This window comes from Sinocyclocheilus anshuiensis, unplaced genomic scaffold (assembly GCF_001515605.1).
Source record: "Sinocyclocheilus anshuiensis isolate Anshui unplaced genomic scaffold, SAMN03320099.WGS_v1.1 scaffold1054, whole genome shotgun sequence".
NCBI lineage: Eukaryota > Metazoa > Chordata > Actinopteri > Cypriniformes > Cyprinidae > Sinocyclocheilus > Sinocyclocheilus anshuiensis.
In genome coordinates, this window is record NW_015536544.1 from 915,688 (window position 1) to 934,394 (window position 18,707).

Consider the following 18,707-nt stretch of genomic DNA (forward strand, 5'->3'; position numbering starts at 1 on the left):
ATTAAATCTTTATTGAACATTTATTATTTTGTTAGTGTGTATGTGAGCTCACCTGGACTGCAGCAGCTTAACTGAACAGAGAAAGTAGCCTTTGCTCCAAGCGCCTCTTCTATGTCCTCAAACACTGGCTGTGGCAGATTCTGCTTTCTGAACCACACATCTAAACTGTTTCTCAAAGATGCATTGTTATCTGGTGTAAGAAGTTCAGAATAGAATAATTAAATTATCATTTTCTAATAATATACATTAAGAAAGACAAACTGGCTGGTCTTCAGTTGCTCTGACCTGTCTTTACCCCCAGCAGACCCAGTATACGTTCACTCAGATGATTTCGAGCTGCTCTCTTGGAGCTTTGGCATGTGCACTTCAGCGTATAGTCGCAGAAAGACAACTGGATACAGGCTCGTTCCTCAGATTTCAGGTCAATGACAGGCTCTTTCTGACCAGCCCCGTTCAGCATGGAGCTCAGCTGATTCTGCACCTCTTCAGGACTATCCGCTCCCGGTAGTGAAGCATAATCAAAGAGAGGTGATAGTGCATGTAAGGCATTCTGGAGAGCTTGTAACTTGGCTTCACCTTCTGAACACCCTAAAAAAGACCATATCATATTTGAACATTCATATAGATATTACATGTTTTTTGTTACATTTCTGTTTCAAAAGAAAGAATATATTGCTTTAAGAAGGGGTTTAAAATGAAAATAAATGAATTTGTGTGCCAGGGTTCATGTTTTAAAATATCAACCAAAAAACAAAAACATAATGATATTTATGAATTATGATAAAAAGAAAACTTAAAACACTTCAATTAAAAGGTATTTAAATGGTACAGTATTTTTTATGTTATTGAAAGACGTCTCTTCTGCTCATTAAAGCTGCACTTATTTGATCAAAATTACAGTAATAAGTAATATTGTGAAATATTATTACAATTTAAAATAACCATTTTCTATTTCAGTATATTGTAAAATGTAAAGCTGAATTTTCAGCATCATTACTCCAGTCTGCAGTTTCACATGATCCTTCAGAAATCATTCTAATATCCTGATTTGGAGTTCTTATTATCAATGTTGAAAACACTTGTGCTGCTTAAAATGTTTGTGGAAACCGTGATACATTTTTAATAGAAAGTTCAAACAAACAGCATTTATTTGAAATATACATTGTAACATTTAAATGTCTTTACTGCGCCACCTTTGAATTTAATGCATCCTTGCTGAATAAAAATATTCATTACTTTCAAAACATAAAATACATTATTAATTATACTGAATGGTATTGTAGGCTTTTTAAAAGATTTTCTTTATTTTGGGCACTCTTAATCATCATTGACCCCAAAATTACACTTGATTCTGTTGAGTGCAAACTCTTGTTTCTTCAGACGCTCATACTAACCTTGTCCATCATACTTCACATCGTAAGTTATGTTTTTAAGTGAGCAGTAAAATGGCTTTACAGATCCTTCAACATCTTCCTGAGGAAGAATAAGAGACTTCTGAGAAAAGTGCTGCTTCACCAGTGCACTGCACGTCTTTTCATCTTGAATTAGAGGTAAAGAAATAAGCATTAGTTAAAGAACATGAATGTATTGGTATATTTATATATGAATATATAAATACACAAATATATACCTGAGCTAGGATCCAGAATTCCCACCGCACGGCCGAATAACAGGTAGGCTTTTCGAATGGCTTCTTTCTTGGAGTCGTAGCTTTGTTTGTTTGCACAAGTATATTTTTCCAGGTTGACTGTCACAGTACATTTGACATTCTGATCATATTTCATGTTCTCCACATTCATGTGTGGTGGCTTGAGGTTATATACATTCACCAGCTCATCGATTTCTGTAAAATACACAAAGATGTACAAGTAGATGAAAGCACAGTTGCAACAACTAACTTAAACTGATTTTATTTTTACAGTGCACCACTAGCGCTCCCTACTGGTGTCCGCTGCAATAGCACATCATCTTTCTTCTTACATGCTCATTACCTGGACAATCAATCCTGGGCTTTTTCATCTGTGAGGCTGGAGAGCTGGAGTCTGGAGGGTCCGGCTGCACAGGAACAGGAACACGGACTGGTTCCTGGCCTGATGGGAGCTGTGCTGATGTGGAGATGCTTTCAGACTTCAGGTCTAAATGCTCTTTTACTGCTTCCTGATTGATAGATACTGCAGAAATAGTCAGACAAAAAGAAAACCCTTACTTTCCGAAATTTGATATGTCAGAGTAGATACAAGGATTTTTCCTAATTTCTTTCAAGTTAAACTCAGAGTTTGAAAGCTTTGTGCTCATACCGCTGGTGACGGGCTCTTCACTGGCCTCTGCTTTATACTCTTCATAAACAGGATTTTTGAGACCCAGCATCTCTAGACGCTCCTTCAGAACACCTTTGAAGTTCTTCTCAGTATCTGATATTGGAGTAAAGTTGAGGATCCCTGACAGATGCTGCAATGCAACTTTAGCTGCCTGTTGCTCTGCCTGTTTCTTCTTGGTGGAGCCATCTAAGAAATGTAAGAAATTAAAACACAAGATCGTAAATGAGTGCATGTCACAATGAAATATGGGTCATATTTCATCCCAAAATTAAAAGAATATATGACTTTTATATATAAGGAAGTTATATTTTGCATAAAGATTTTTTTCTTTTTTCTTTGCATTGTTGTGCCATTATTTTCATGACAGTTAATCAGATTTCCTTTAAAATTCCAATTATTGTGATGCAAAATAAAAGAAAAAATACCAATACCATGTAATATACACAATATTATATCTATTTTTTCCCCACACTATATAGGGGGTATTTACAATTTTTTTTCATTGTGATAAGATAAGATCTTAAAATGTATTTAAAATAGACAGCATTTATTTTGGTCAAAATATATTTTTTTATTTGTTATGGGGGTGAAATATTCCCTAGACATTTACCCAAATAGTGTTCAATAAATGAATGAAATGAAATTACCTTTGTCATAAAAAGTGAAAGGCCCGATGAGTTTGAGCTTGCAGACTGTTGTATTGTCATCATCAAAAAACTCTTCTGTTGGTTTTTGTAAATCATGCATGTTGAAATATTCCATGATCCCTGTCCTGTACGTCTGACCTGCTGTAGCAAAAATTTAAACCAGGTTATGCTGTTCTGAAAACCATTTTAACATATTCTAACACATTCTTACATATTTGGCTTACAGTAGCACCAAAACAGTATTTTAAGCATCAAGTGTAGGTGAAACACTTGTCAATATACTGGCGTATGACCAGGGCCAGATTTACCTCTTTTCGTGACATAGGCAAAACAAATTTTTGGGCCCCCCTTCCCTATTAATATAATAGCATAATATTACCACCCAAGCAAACAAAAATATTTCTTAATCAGTGGAAACCGTTACAGTGTTTTCTATCGCAGTAAGCGCTTGCGATCAGTCAATAAAAATCGAATGTAGTTCTTAATTTGTTTGAGAATTCAAATAAATTGCATTTCATTCCATTAATAGGCGTGGCGACGTGGCCACATAACCACTTTGGGAGTGCATTATTTCTCTAATCATTTTAACGGCCTGAAGTCACAATCACACATCAATTGTTCAGATGATTTGTTTAAAGACATTTGACATGTTTCCATCCTGAAATCTCATGTGTGTTGAACAAATTTTTTACGCACCTCATCCCAAACCTTCCGTTGCAAATTCCAAAACGTCATTTTAGAGCTAATAACAGAGGCTTGAGCCATTGATATGCAGGCTAACGCAGTTATTAATGCAGTCTAACGCAGTTATTAGAGAGAGAGCGAAAGAGAGAGAGAGAGGGAGAGAGATTATGTGTGTGTGAATACTTGCGTCTGTGCGTCTCTCAGCAGGATTCAGCAGCAGCGTCTACTAATAGCGAATCTTTAAGTTGAACTGCTTCAAGAACCTCGCTACTGAGAAATGTCATGTAGCTTTTCAGCTGCAAAATTATTTTACTGATAAATTCGCGGAGCAGCGCTAATGACAAGTTTCTGTCCGCGTCTCCTCATGTGTGAGTGAGTGCGTGTCTGTGTGTGCGTGTGTGAGCGAGAACGGGAGAAAGAAAGCGTGATTTCCGTACATAAAAAAGGTTGAAGACATGGAAATAGTTTGTAATTTTTACCCTATTGTTTGTTATATTTATTTGCTCAATGTCTTCTGGGGTTTTGGTTCTTTTACTGTTGTAGATATCCCATAACAAAAAATATTATATATCTCTTCATTTATCTTCAAACCCCCCTCCGCGGACGAGCAAGCATAGGCACGTGCCTAGAATGCCTATGCGTAAATCCGGCCCTGCGTATGACTTTATATGAAATCTTTGAAATCTAATCTAACTTTTCGTACTTTACCTTCTGTTGGAGAACAGATGTGAAAACGTTCTGACAAAACCTTATAAGCTGCTTCAGTCGCTTCTTCCTTTGAAGAGCATCTATCAGACTCAACTTCTTGATTGAGATCCACAGTCACTTTACCAAAGAAAGTGATTCCTGAAATATCAAAAATATTTATTTTAATCACATTTCTTTATTAAATCTTTGATAAAGAATTTTTGTCAGTAGTTTTCCTCTGCTGTTTTTATGTATCCTTATCATTTTAAACTACTTTTTCTGCCTGCTTTTTTTCCAGGCTCTTTGTAATTTAAATATGTCCTGTGCACATTTTGAAATCAAAATAAATTAATTGAGCACTTAAAAATATATATATATATTTTTTAAACTAGCAGTCCCTACTGGTGTTTCCTGCAAAAGCAGTTTCTTATAGCACTGCAATAGCAATTTCTTCCTACATGCTCCATTACCTGGACATTCACTCCTGGGCTTTTTCCTCTGTGAGGCTGGAGAGCTGGAGTCTGGAGGGTCCGGCTGCACAGGAACAGGAACACAGACTGACTCTTGGCAAGATGGAGATGATGAGATGATTTCAGACTCTGAGTGATCTTTCACTTCTGCCTGACTGATGGATACTGTAGAAGTAATCAGGTCCGAGCTGATGTCGATGGGCTCTTCACTGGCCTCTGCTTTATTATCTGTGTCGTAAACAGGATTTTTGAGACCCAGCGTCTCTAGATGCTCCTTCAGAACACCTTTGAAGTTCTTCTCAGTATCTGATATTGGAGCACAGTTGAGGATCCCTGACAGATGCTGCAGAGCGACTTTAGCTGCCTGTTGCTCTGCCTGTTTCTTCTTGGTGGAGCCATCTAAGAAATGTAAGAAATGCAAACTAAATGTCAGCAAACAATAGCTTGGAAATCGACACAAAACGTTTGTGAGAGGAAGATAAATGATGTTTAACAAATGACTAAGAGTAGAAGTGCAGTTACCTTTGTCATAAAAAGTGAAAAGCCCAATGAGTTTGAGCTTGCAGATGGTTGTGTTGGCATCAAAATCTTCTATTGGTTTTGGGAAGCCATTTGTGTTGAAATATTCCATCGTCACTGACTTGTAAGTCTGACCTGTTGCAGTGAGAAAGAAAACCAGGTTTAGTGAGCTAAAAAAATAATTTTAATCTTAAAATCCTAAATACTTCACAGACTATGTGTCCAAAACACATAGTACTTTTTGGACATGTTTTAAACTGGTTAAAATATTGTGAAAATGGGTCAAACCTAAACCTCTTAACCTTAAATATTTTTCCCTGAGAAATACAAAATGTAAAATTGAAAATAGAAGTAATATGTTAATTGATGAAAATATCTTATTTGAGTCCTGATGTGTTATGAAAGGCAACAAACTAATTTTCAGATGTATTTTAGAGGACATTCTTGCAGATTAAAGGGTTAAAACTGCACATTCATTGCACAAACCTGAAATGGCTTTATTTTCAACAACATTATATGCAAACATATTTGTATGTATTTCACTGTAATACATAAATGCATACATAAAGCTCTTATGCATAAAGATTTAAACTAAATATTATTTGATTTGTACTTTACCTTCTAATGGAGCACTGATGCGAAAACTTTCCCATAAAACCTTATAAGCTGCTTCAGTCGCTTCTTCCTTTGAAGAGCATCTATCAGACTCAACTTCTCGATTGAGATCCACAGTCACTTTACCAAAGAAAGTGATTCCTGAGGTGTCAAAATATAAAATGATGTACTGTATCATACATTGATCTCAGTGCGCCATAATTCAATTCCACAATTTCTTAGTCATATTTCACCTGAGGAAGATGAAGAGGAGGCCTCGGGCTGTATGTCTGAGCTTGATGGTTCATCTGTGCTTTCTTCCTGTAATTTTAGCTGCTCGAGGGCAATGTATGCAACCTCCTGATGCGCTGCCTTTTTGTCGTTAAATACCCTTCTGCCAATGAAACTTTGCCCATTCACCATCACTTTACCTCTGTAACCTGTACAGAGGATGTGAACTTTATATGATTAACTGTTGAATCTAACCTGAATTCAAGAATTGTATCCACTTTTCCTGTATGTCTAAACAAATACATGTTTTATTTGTTTTCTAAAGAACTATCATGCAATTAACATTAATTGGATGGATGATGAATTTGTTACCCTGGGATTCTTGATCCTCTGTAAAAACAGGAAATGTATCCTCTGGCCATTTCTTTGCCTGACAATATTCATAAAGATGATTCTTGTATCTAAGCAGGTTGCCAGGAATAACTGGATCTGTGGATGGAGAAACACTGGAATGAGACAATCTGAATACAGTTGCAGACTCAAAATGACTCAAGGTGAGTTAAACTTGTGTAATTTTGCTTAATAATTTGATCTGTGTTAAAAGCATGACACAAGCCTACTTAAGTGTACTTAAAAGGTTAGTTCACCCAAAAATGTCTGATTCTGTCATTAAATGTCGTTCCAAACCTGTAAGACTTTCGTTCATCTTTGAACGAAGAAATAAAGTTGTTATTTTTGTTTTCTTTGCACACAAAAGGTATTCTCGTAGCTTCAAAAAAATAAGGTTGAACCACTGATGTCACATGGCCTATTTTATCGATGTCCTTACTACCTTTCTGGGCCTTGAACGTGGTATTTACGTTGCGTCTATGCAGGGTCAGAAAGCTCTCGGATTTCATCAAAAATATCTTAATTTGTGTTCCGAAGATGAACGAAAGTCTTACAGGTTTGGAACGACATGAGGGTGAGTAATTAATGACAGAATTTTCATTTTTGGGTGAAATATGCCTTTAAAGACAGTACACTTTCATGATTGTTTCACAACTTTTAAAAACTACATTTTGTAAAGATTTTATAAAATTAAAAGGTTTACTTTAAAGTATATTTTTTAAATCATTATGTTTGAATTGCCTTAAAGAAGTACGCTTATTTTGAGGTACTGACTTATTTGAGTTCATTACAACTTTATAACATTACAGCATTGCAACTTCATTGTTACGAATATGTAATTACAAATTTATTTAAATATATGGCAAACAAGTTAAATACTAATTGCATTTAATATAAGTTAACTAAAATAAATTTCCATGTGTCTGAAAACATTACATTCAGTTCACACTTAAGTATATTCTTTTAAAGTATATTGCTATTACATAGTACTGTTTTTAAAAGTATAATAAAGTGTACTTCTTTCTCACAATGGATCGACCTCCTCTTAATCATAATTTTAACGTTTTTCAATTTGTAATTTTCATGGGATATTATGCGTCACTAAACTTTGTTTGTGAGTTCACTTTTGGCCCATAGAACACATTAGAAGCATCATGTAGAAACTAAATATTGCTAAATGATTAAATCAAACATAAAAACTAATGGTATTATATTCTTCTCAGTTCTTCATACCATGCGTCACTTTCTCCAGTTGGTCCACTCTGCCTGTCAGGTTGCTGATCTGCTCCTCATGTTGATCTACTTTTGCCTGCATCTCTTTCAGTTTGTTGACTTCAGGGCCCAGGTTCTCCAGGAGATCTTTGTTTTGGTCCAGGAAGTCCAGGAGACTCTTCATGTCCTTAACATAAAGTCATGTTTAAGAACAAACATGATGCAGTTCACACTTAACTGCTTAAACGTATAGTGTTGATCTACTGTACTTACTTTGACATTTTCATCTTGGTTCCCCTCAAAGCGTGAGAAAAAGTCTTCAATCCTGTCTTTAATGGCTTGCTGCTCACGGTCCAGAACTTTCTGGAAGTCTTTCATGGTCTGGAGATCTTCCAGTTGGCCATCTACCTCACACGGGGCTTGATTGAAATTCTTGTCCAAGGTGTTATGAAACTATACAGAAAATTGAAAAACTTTCCCGTAAGTACTGAATTTAATAATAAATAATACAATTATATTGTAGAGCAACATTATCCTAATCACTATTGATAATAGTAAAAATAATAATAACTTCCATAATAACCAGGTCTTACAATTAATAATAATAATAATTTTCCATCCACCTGTGTTATCTTCTTTTCCAAGTCTTTCATTTCTGGGACATGAGGTTGGAGCTTCTCGGCCAGCTGCAGGACTGTTTTGTGATGATTTTTCATGTCCTCATTGCTGACTTTGAAGTCAGGCGAATGCATCAATTTGTTTCGTACCGTTATTACCTGAATTGTTGAAAAAAAAGTGTGAAATGTGTTATCCAGCACAACATGAGAGCTACAGTATTTGACTATCCATACCGATACGGTGGTCACATACCATAGCACTAAGCTTTTGAGAAGTTTTATCACAAATATAGAGGTTCTGAATGATGTAATGTTAAAAAAAGAGAATTTGAAGGGAAAAATTGGATTTTCAGAATACTTACGTTAATCACAGATTGTCCTGGGATGCTCTTGAAATGTTTACAGGAACTCATTAAGTTCAGGATGGCAGCAATATCAAACTGGTCAAACTTGCGATGTTCTTTGTGCCCACGTGGCATATGTGCCTGCCATAAGAAATATGTGAAACATGCAGTTAACAAAGTTAAAAATGTAATGCACATAGATTTTTGATCGCTGACATTTCTAAATATAAGCCTCCCCATATGCAACAAAACATTTTAACAGACAGCACTCAGAGGCAACACTCTATTTAATGCAGTAGTTATTAATTATGAAAGCAACTTACTTTGGCAACTTCCCACTTATCTGTGGGCCATAGATGTGGCCGGCAGTTCTCCCAGTGTATACTATTACCCTTCCCATTATGATTGGCAATGATTTCATTCTTCCAGTGTTCACACAACTGGCAGACAGGCTGCGGGAAGAAGCAAAACACAGTTTGAGAGACATGCACAGACACTCCCAGAAACTTTGATTTTAACTGACAGTCTTTTACACTTTTTGGTGTACTGCCATATTTCCATTTGTGTTGATACTCTTTTTATTTATTATGGCAATGACATTACTATTATTCTAAATTTGTTGTGTTAAGTAGGAATAATAGCATTCAGTAGGCCTATATAGAAATGTAGCATAAATATATTCTGTCTGTATGACAGACAGACAGGCAGACAGATAGATTACACTGTATTTCTACGTTGTCTAAATTTATACAGTAGCCTACTACGTTGAGATCATTTAAAAAGTGATTTTTAATGAAGGCTATTCCTATTGTTTACTTTGACTTTACATTTTTGCCTAATTTAGCTTATTTACCATAATTTACCTTATTCGCAAGTTTGCACGATCGCGTACAGGTCTGTCTATGGAGATGAGATTTGTTTTGAAGAGAGCTGTGATAAGTTTCGGTTTCCTTTTCTATGAAGTCCTGAATGCGGTTCCTCAGTATGTAAAGACTCTCCGTTGTTTTCAGCCAGTTTTTGTAGTTTTCATCACTGAAGCGACAGTAAGACTGTGTGCTGCTCATGATCGCTAAATAAAACCGCAGGGATCGATCACTCTTTTGTTACAGTAGCGCTGCGGTGCGATGTGCCTGACTGTCCTCAGCAGGTCAGCTGACTCCTGAAGTTGCCAGATAATCGAAAAATCAACATCGCGCATTAATAAAGCAAAAGAAAATAATAACGTCTTTGTTTATATTCTTCAGTACCATGGTAACCGTAGTTAATAAAGTAAAATGGAATCTCCTTAATATTAGTATTATAAATGTCGCATTAAAACGATCTTGTAAATATTTCCTCATTGTTTATGTTTGCTGCTTTAAAAATATGTCGTCCCAGATCCAGAATTTATCTTCAAATCTAAAAATATTCAATAGGAATATTCATTATTACGTTTATTATTATATACAGAGAGTGGAACAAATAAGAAGCATTAAAATGTATTAATTTATTCATTTATGCATTCATTCAAAAGTTAGTGTAGGCCTACTTGTTTACAGTTATGTCAGTGAAGAGACAGCAAATGAAATATGAGACGTGATATTTGAATAAACAAGAAAAAATCAAGGTAAATATCACTTGCAATAATTTAAGGTAAAATATAATTTAAAAAGGGAGCAACAGTTCATAAATAGATTAACATAAAAGAGCTGTTAGTCAATCTCGCCATCTAGTGGAGATCAGACTCAGAATGAGCCAGAAAGATTGGTCGTGGTGACCGAAGTACAGAAATACAAGAAAATAAATAACATATCGGTCAAAAAAAAAAAAAAAAAAAATATTTTTTATGTGTTGAACATGCAGTGCAATAGCAAAGTTTAACAGGAGGCCAGGTGTCCCCTGGCAGGGCTCCGCTTTCAAACAAGATCCTCCATCTGTCTCTTTTTTTGCCTCTCTGTTCTTCATTTGTTCATTGGTAGGGAAAGAACAAGGTGAACTCTGTCCCTGATGCTGTTACATAAGACTGGACAATTATTAATTAATCAATAAATAAAAGTATAGCTGTGAAAAGTTTTTTTAATAACAATAATCTTAAATTGTCTGATTCTCCATATAGTGAGGTTATAATTTCTGGGCTCCAAAAGTTTTTGGTTCTATGGGTTAAAGTGATAGCTCTTTATCTTGCCTTCTTATTAATTACACTGAAATTACTGGTTTATTGCAAAGTGAAGTTTTTTTGCTCTGTAATAACAGTGTATAATGTGCTGAATCGCCATGGAAAACTGAAGGCATCATTATCTCGTGAGAAAAGACTGTCTAAACATACAGCAGCCACACAGATATGCCAATTGTGTGATCACTGTTATCCTCCAAATAGAATATAACTGGTGGTTTCAATTAGTGGTAAAAAAATGTTAAAATTATAGTTTATAGTCTGGACTGAGGAAAGCCAGACTTTCACCTTATAAAACATCTCGGGTTGGCTCAACTTCCAAGATCTGGTGCTCGGGTTTATTTATTTATAAAAATGGTCAAAAATTCAAAAGAATACAAAAACAGCCCATACTAGTACAGATAGATACTAGAACAGATTCTGTAGTTGTTAAATTATATATATATATATATATATATATATATATATAATTTTTAGTTTTTTACATATATTTTGGAACCAATTTTTAAAATAATCAAAAAATGCATTGAACGAAAATGCATTATTGCACACACACGTGTGTGTGTGTGTGTGTGTGTGTGTGTGTGTGTGTGTGTGTGTGTGTGTGTGTGGGTGTGTGTTTAGTATATCAAAGCATATCAAATATATCAGTATATCAAATATATATTCTAATCAGTATGGATATGAGATAGACGTGTGTGCATAAATTCTGCAAACTATAAAAAAAAGTTTTAATATTTTTATGGTAATAAAGTCTGAAAACCAATTAAAATACAACATATTAAAAACCAATAAGTACATTTAAAAAATAAATTCAAAAATATATAAAATTACAAAATTATAAGTGGTATCCTTCCACTACAAACTATATAGTCCCTTATCAAACGTTGCAATGTAACAGCAATGTAGCTGCGCAGTGATACAATGAACAGGTATTTCTCGTCATAATACTATATTATGGATTTTAAGCTGTATATTTACCATTCAGAAGCTTTAATAGAAATTATCCGCTTTATGAAACAGCAGCATAGTTATCCTATCTTTAAAACAGATCGTCAAAATACTGTAATCTCCTTCTATCAATGACGGCGCTGTGCTCTCCCCTCTGCCTCAGAGGCCCCGCCCATCCCGTGCGCATCCCGTCCGCATTCTGCAGGAGGCACGGGAAAACAGGGATAGACCATTCCGAGAAACTAGAGGGGTTTAGTGATTACGGATCACTGTTTTAATTCGCATTAACTCACGTTTAGACAATACAGAATTGTTTTTGTGATTTTAAATTTAGTATTTTGTAACTAAATAACAACAAAAGAGTATGTTTGTACAGAAAAGCTAACACCTGGCCCGACCGAATTTCTTTCTACCCTTTCTCAAACTGCGCTTTCAACTCTACCGTCCTGCTGCCATGTTGGATTGAAGGATCGTTATTGCTTTAGGAGTTCGGAATGAAAGTTTATATCATGCAGTCTGTCAAACGTGAACGAATTAAAGAATAAATAAGCCACAGGAGTTAACGAGTCGCACCTGCATCGCCCGCGCATTGAGGACAACACTACATCGGCTCTACATGTATGCGGAATTCCTTACGGGATGAACGGAGCGCAGGCCATGTTGATCTGTGATTGCACATAAAATAATCTAACAGGAGACAAACGCTCAAATTCAAACGCCTCATCCGTCAACATGAGCGGCCACCCGCCCCATAGGAGGGTGGCAAACGTGGGCTCTCTGCTTCTGACCCCGCAGGAGAACGAGTGTCTGTTCAACTACCTGGGCAGGAAATGCATCGTAAGTTGCGTTTACTCTTACGGCCGATCTGTAGTCCTTTAACCGCAAGTTCACATGCAAACCACCCTGCTTTTCCAATATCCAGTGATGCGATGCAAACGAACGGCGGTAACTTCTGGCAAGGCAGTTGTGTTTTAACGCGTTTGTGATGTCCATCAGGACGCATTGGGAACATCCTCCTCACTGTCAAAGCAAATGATACTTCTGTTATTGAAGTTAGATGTTGTAGTGTAAGCTATTCGTATGATTGTGAGTTGGTAATTATATATTCCATGTGATTTCCGAGTAAATGGCAGTAGGCCTTCTGCTTGAGTGAAGGCTGGGTCGACAAAACCTAGTGAGCTGCCTACGAAGACAGCATCTTAAGTGCATTCTGAGTCAGCTAAATGATGCACGTGCCGATGATGCCCAAATATGCTGTCTATGTTGGCAGCTCACTATAGTCTTAGCCTTTGGGTCACAGCTAATGTCTCAGATGACCTGATGTCAGTTATCTATCTATCTACGTTTGTACATCTATCCTTCTAGCTATCTATATGTGAAGCTATCACTGTCTATCTACTTGTCTTTCTATCTGTTATTCTGTCTGTCTGTCAATCTATCTACCTATTTTTCTATCTTTTTCTTTCTGTATGTATTTCTATCTGCTATTCTCTCTGTCTGTTACTGCCTTTAGTTGGCACAAAATATAGTAAGACTGTTGTGTCTGTTCAGTCTCAAGTAGGCTAGCTATCCATTTCTTCTCAAAGTGTTAATAAGTTTAATTATTTTTTAATTTCTGGAAGCATCAAATTTGTGTTGAAAGGAAACTTTCAGTTAGCTGTCCCTGCTAAATTGAAACAACGTCTACATCCCTGATTACGTAATTATATCTAATTTTGCTTTAAATTGTCAAAAGTGAAGATATTTGCTCTTTACACAAGTTATCTATGGCTGTCTTGTCTGCCCTACTTGAGGGCCCATAGTTATAGTATTTTGACACTTGTCCAAATGTTTGAATGTCTTTATTTGCAAAATATAAATCCAAAGAACATTTATTTATGAAGTTATTTCAAATTATGCAGTATAATACACTTTTGGATCACAACATTTTACAGAGATAAGTTTTAAGCATGATAAAACAGTACATACATTAATCAACATAAAGGGATAGTTCACCCAAAAATGGAAAATTAGGCCTACCCCATGATTTACTCTCCCTCAAGCCATCCTAGGTGTATATGACTTTCTTCTTTCAGACAAATACAATCATAGTTATATTAAAAAAAATGTCCTGGCTCTTCCAAGCTTTATAATGGGAGTGAATGGCTGTTGAGATTTTGAAGTCCAATAAAGTGCATAAATCCATAATAAAAAGTGTCCCACATGGCTCCAGGGGTTAATAAAGGCCTGCTGAAGCAAAGTGATGCGTCTGTGTAAGAAAATATCCATATTTAAAACTTTATAAAACTCTTGCTTCAGCTAACTGTCGTATGCTCGTTCTCGAGAGAGTGGCATTTTGAGTAAGTACGCCACTCTCTCGTGTATGTTCTGGTTATCAAATGTTAGTGGAACATGTTCATAGTTAATGTGATGAACTACACATCTGATAGGTCAGCTTTGTGAAGGTGAAAACACCTTAACACCAGTTAGTTTAAAACAATCTGACAAAAGTGCTCACAGTTTTGTTTGCAGATGCCACTTTTTTTAATGTGTTATAACTGATTTTCAAATAATTAAATATCTAAAAGTGTCCAAATACCTTTTGGTGCCACTGTATGTTTTGAGTGAAGAAATGTACCCTGTTGTTCTTAGAAATTTCCGTCTCTTGCCTTATAAGGAAGCATTTGTTAGAAGTGTTTCCTTATTTTTCCAAAATTCCTCTTGCAGCACATCCAGGTGACGAGTTACACTTTAAGCACATCATGTATTTGGTTATTAATAGATTTTTGATACATCAACCAGATGTTTTTTGATAGTAATTTACTTGGATTGTTCAAAAAAGGCCATTTAAAAAAAAATCGGACTTGAAGTTGGGTTAAAATTGTCGATTGTAGAACTGGATAAGGGAAGGAATAAGATTGGCAAAGAAACAACTAGTGTTTGTATTATGTATTTCGGATGAAATCTGATTCACAAATATGCCATTCTTTCCCATCAGACCTACTACTTAAGTTGCTCGTCCATGTCTAGGTGAAAGCGACATGGACGAGAGCAGTGTCAGTCCAGGAACGGCAGCCAAGAGCCGGGCCATAAAGTGGGCTTTCACTGGGAATGACTAAATATGAAACGCGTTGTTTGGGGCCAAGATCCAGCAGTCTTGGGTTCATTCATCACTGTGTCCCGAACCGGCACCGAAAACTGAAGGCAGAGCGTGGACCGAGTCCAAATCGCACAATAGTGAGAGAGATGGAGAGAAGGGAAAAGATAGGGGTTGCGGGTGGGTTGTGCGTGATCAGCAGTCTTTGAGGACAGGAAGTGAACTGATCTGCCTCCTTTCCATGGAGATTTCAGCTTTAATGAATAGAGCTGCTGAGCCAGTACTGATCCAGAATCGGGTTTCCAAACAAACCTCACCAAAGTCTGACACAAAGTCACGATCCCTGTGAAAGTGGGGGAAATGTATGTCTCTAATGCGTGTTTATGTTCTTGGCAAAGACTTTTGCAGACAGGAATGCCTTACGGATGCAGTTAACTAGGAAAAGCCATGGCAAATGTCCATCAGTCGCCTCTTTTGGATGTTGCGTTTAGGGTCGGGTACCAAACTCGGTACTTTTAAGGGTACCGACCGAATTGCATCGGTACTACCGAGTACCGATTCACATTAAATCAATCGGTGCCAAATTTCGGTACCTGAGAACGCATCTAGGCACATATGCTACAGAGAGAGAAAGAAACCCTGTGACGTGAGGTCACCCCTGCAACTCGTTCAAACAACACACAGGGCAAGCCGAAATGTTGTGAAATGTGCTTACATTTCTAGGGCCATATGGTTTCTGCGAAAACGAGGAGTCCATTCATAAAAACGTGATTTACTCTATAGTGCAGAATGCCACGGAATTCGTCAATTTTGGACGAATAAATGAAAAGTAGCCACTGTGACTTAATTCGAATCGCGATATGAACTAGTGTCTGTGAATATTAAAATGCAAAAAGACGGTTTAAATATGAATCCTGCATGTTCCGCTTGCCTCTGTATGTATGAATGAATGGCGGAAATGCGGTTTTGTTTACTATACAAATACTGAAGCACGAGTGACGCTCGCGGTGATTTTCGGCCTCTGCGTCTCACTATATGACGGCATGAACACAAAAACGTAATCTCCAGAGCTGCTGTGGGAGTCACTTCGCGAGAATTTTACCATTTCATTTGAGAGAACTAGCATCGTCATACTGTATACACACAGTAGCTTCATGGCAACCTGTCAAAATAAAAGTACGATTTAACATGTAACAGAAATATATGTTTTAAAGGAATATTCACACAGTTTTTCTTCCTTTTAATTTTCATTTGATTTAAAATAAATGTTTAATGCCTCCATTTGATTTTCAGACAAATTAAAACAAGAATTTCTGGTGGGAAAAAAGAAAGAAAGAAAAAGTTTGTAGGGCCCTATTGTTCAAAATTTTGAAATTGTGACTTTTGGACTTGTTTTTTCACTGGAATAAATGTTTTTGTGATTACACAGAGTAAAGTACCGAAAAAAGGTACCGTTGGGTACCGACACTGAAATTCAGGTACCGATACCAGTACCGTACCGGTTAAAATGTGAACGGTACCCAGCCCTAGTTGCATTCAGTATTTGTTGAGTGCGATCAAACGTATAGGTTTACATATCAGTATGAGTGTTTGGCCGCTTTGAATCCAGTGAGAGTATATTGTTTGTCATACGGAAACTCGACTCATTCTTGAACTTGCTGAACTCTCAGTACAGTAGTTGAAGGTTTAGCGATGTCCTTGAATCACTCGGCCCACCAAGATGAAACAAGTGCTCGTATTCAAATGCTGAATGTGCAGACTAGAGAGTGAGAAACAGTTTTTCATCAGAAGAAATGAAGGAAAGTCTTGTTTCATTGATCCTCCTGTTACTGACGTGGCAGGATCGCAATGAGTGGACTACCCAGCATTCTCTTTTTCCTGCCTCTCTCGTTACGTGTAGGTTTTTTTTTTTATTACTTTTTCAGATGAATTAATTCAAAGAATAAATGGTTTATTATTTAGAGTCATTCAAATTCACAACAATATGTTCAATACTTGAATAGACTTAATTGATTAATGTCTATTATTTCTTTAGATAATCAGGTTATTTTTCATTGATTTATTGGAGAAATAATCAGTAGCTTAATTGATTAAAAGTCAAAGTTTATTAAATGTTTGATAAATTTAGACTATAATTTATTAATCAGTGAAGTATTTCTTTAATCAGATTACTTTTGATAATTAATAACATTTTTCAATCATTTAATTTTAAGAACCTTATTTCTTCAATCGATTATCAATTAATTTGATTATTTAAAAATAAATTCCAATCAATTAATCAAATTACTTTTAAGAAACTTATGTATTCAGTTGGTTATTGATTAATTAATTTGATTTAAAATTGCAAGCAATTAGAATACTTTTGAGAAACATTTATTCAATTGATTAATCCAGTTACTTTTATTAATGAGTTCATCTGCTTATTTCTGTTATTCAGATTGCTAATTGTCTAATTCAATTCAATTGTAAAAGTAAATTAAAGGTTTATAGAATCTTTGATAAAATGTTGACTTTATAATCTCTTAAACTGTGAAGTATTTATTTTAATCTGATTAGAGAATTCTTCAATTTATGAAACCAATTAAAGTACTGAATTGTTTATTGAATTATTTTTTTTATAATTCAGTAAAATATTATAAATTAATTAGTACTTATTGAATTACAAATTCCACGATTCATTTTTCTTATATGCACACTTTTAATTATTTGAATAAAAGTTGATCATTGGTTATTTGTTTATTTTTCTGTTAATCAATTGATCCGAATATTTTTGATAATTTTTTAATCCGTTGGTTTATTTGTTCAATTATTCAGGGTTGGTGCAGTCCTGCTGACAGGCGGTTAAGTTATTGCTTAATGAAAATTTTATAGGTCTGTATTGATCAGATACTTCATTAAAATCATTTTTGTTCAATGGCTAGTGGTGGTGTTGAATGCTTTCATCAGAAATGTTTCTGTCTAATGTGTGCGTTAAAGCACAGGACAAGGTTTCTTTGGTCTCCTGTAATTGCTCAGCATACGCCTGCATGTGTGTGTGAATGCGAGTGTTACTTGTCCATGGAAAATATTTCATCTTCTGTGCGATCTTGGCTGTCCTCCCTATGACAGTATTGCCAAGACACTGGCCTATTTTTCCTTTCGGTAACCCATGTCCTGAAAAAGTGTTCAAAATGCTGCTTTGGGTCATGTGCATGGAACGCATACACTCTTCGAGTAAGAGTCCCTATGGAGAGAGAATAAAATGCCCCATCAAATGTGTCTCCAGGTACTTGGCTGCAGTTTAAATTACAGCAGTATTTGATATCTGCAGTGGCCAGTGTGTGCAGCAAACAACATCATGCAGTATTCATACACTGATTTCTATGCATTTTTTGATGTTTACAGTTTCTCCAAGATATTAATATGCAGCTCTGTCCAAAATGCAGCCCTGAAATTGAAAATGCAGTGATGAGAGTAATTTCATAAGAGGATGAACATGTCAGTGTTGGTGCGTTGCCTTTTTAATTTGTACTTAAGATAGTAACCAAGATAGCTGTTTTATTATTATTTTTTATACACTTTAAGATTGGAAAAGCTTAAGAATTTCTATCATATTTCACAATTATTAATTATTTATAAAGTGTGTTTATATTTTATTTATACTAAAGTCTGTACTTTCTGTAGGATTTCAGATATGTTTGGATGCTTTGATAGATCAAATTTATCAAAGGAATAATTCACCCAAACTGAAAGTGTTTTTATGTGAACAGATTTGGAGAAATGTAGAATTACATCACTTGCTCACCAATGGATCCTCTGCAGTGAATGGGTGCCGT

At 35.7% G+C, this 18,707-nt stretch overlaps 2 protein-coding genes across 5 annotated transcripts in view; one reads left to right on the plus strand and one right to left on the minus strand.

Moving 5' to 3' along the window:
• LOC107698421 (uncharacterized) overlaps positions 1–9,857 on the minus strand; it is an 11,568-nt gene extending 1,711 nt beyond the window's left edge. The window contains exons 1-19 of one of the 4 annotated variants that reach the window (XM_016499436.1): positions 9,577–9,857; positions 9,037–9,165; positions 8,732–8,854; positions 8,376–8,528; positions 8,026–8,205; positions 7,774–7,939; positions 6,523–6,639; positions 6,174–6,359; positions 5,944–6,081; positions 5,329–5,460; positions 4,807–5,205; positions 4,358–4,495; positions 2,966–3,103; positions 2,274–2,504; positions 1,992–2,171; positions 1,631–1,843; positions 1,395–1,538; positions 286–588; positions 53–190 (exon numbers count right to left, since the gene is read on the minus strand). In XM_016499436.1, coding sequence (XP_016354922.1) covers positions 53–190; positions 286–588; positions 1,395–1,538; positions 1,631–1,843; positions 1,992–2,171; positions 2,274–2,504; positions 2,966–3,103; positions 4,358–4,495; positions 4,807–5,205; positions 5,329–5,460; positions 5,944–6,081; positions 6,174–6,359; positions 6,523–6,639; positions 7,774–7,939; positions 8,026–8,205; positions 8,376–8,528; positions 8,732–8,854; positions 9,037–9,165; positions 9,577–9,777 — 3,409 coding nt within the window. In that variant the 5' untranslated portion in view covers positions 9,778–9,857. Of the gene's footprint in view, positions 1–52; positions 191–285; positions 589–1,394; positions 1,539–1,630; positions 1,844–1,991; positions 2,172–2,273; positions 2,505–2,965; positions 3,107–4,357; positions 4,496–4,806; positions 5,206–5,328; positions 5,461–5,943; positions 6,082–6,173; positions 6,360–6,522; positions 6,640–7,773; positions 7,940–8,025; positions 8,206–8,375; positions 8,529–8,731; positions 8,855–9,036; positions 9,166–9,576 lie in introns of all 4 variants that reach the window. The other 3 variants (XM_016499445.1, XM_016499427.1, XM_016499454.1) reach the window with 3 other exon arrangements.
• A 2,398-nt stretch (positions 9,858–12,255) lies between these two features.
• The window catches only part of LOC107698525 (neural Wiskott-Aldrich syndrome protein-like), a 22,552-nt gene continuing 16,100 nt past the window's right edge, over positions 12,256–18,707 (plus strand). The window contains exon 1 of the mRNA XM_016499550.1: positions 12,256–12,653. Within this exon, the coding sequence (XP_016355036.1) occupies positions 12,549–12,653 (105 nt within the window). The 5' untranslated portion in view covers positions 12,256–12,548. The remainder of the gene's footprint in view (positions 12,654–18,707) is intronic.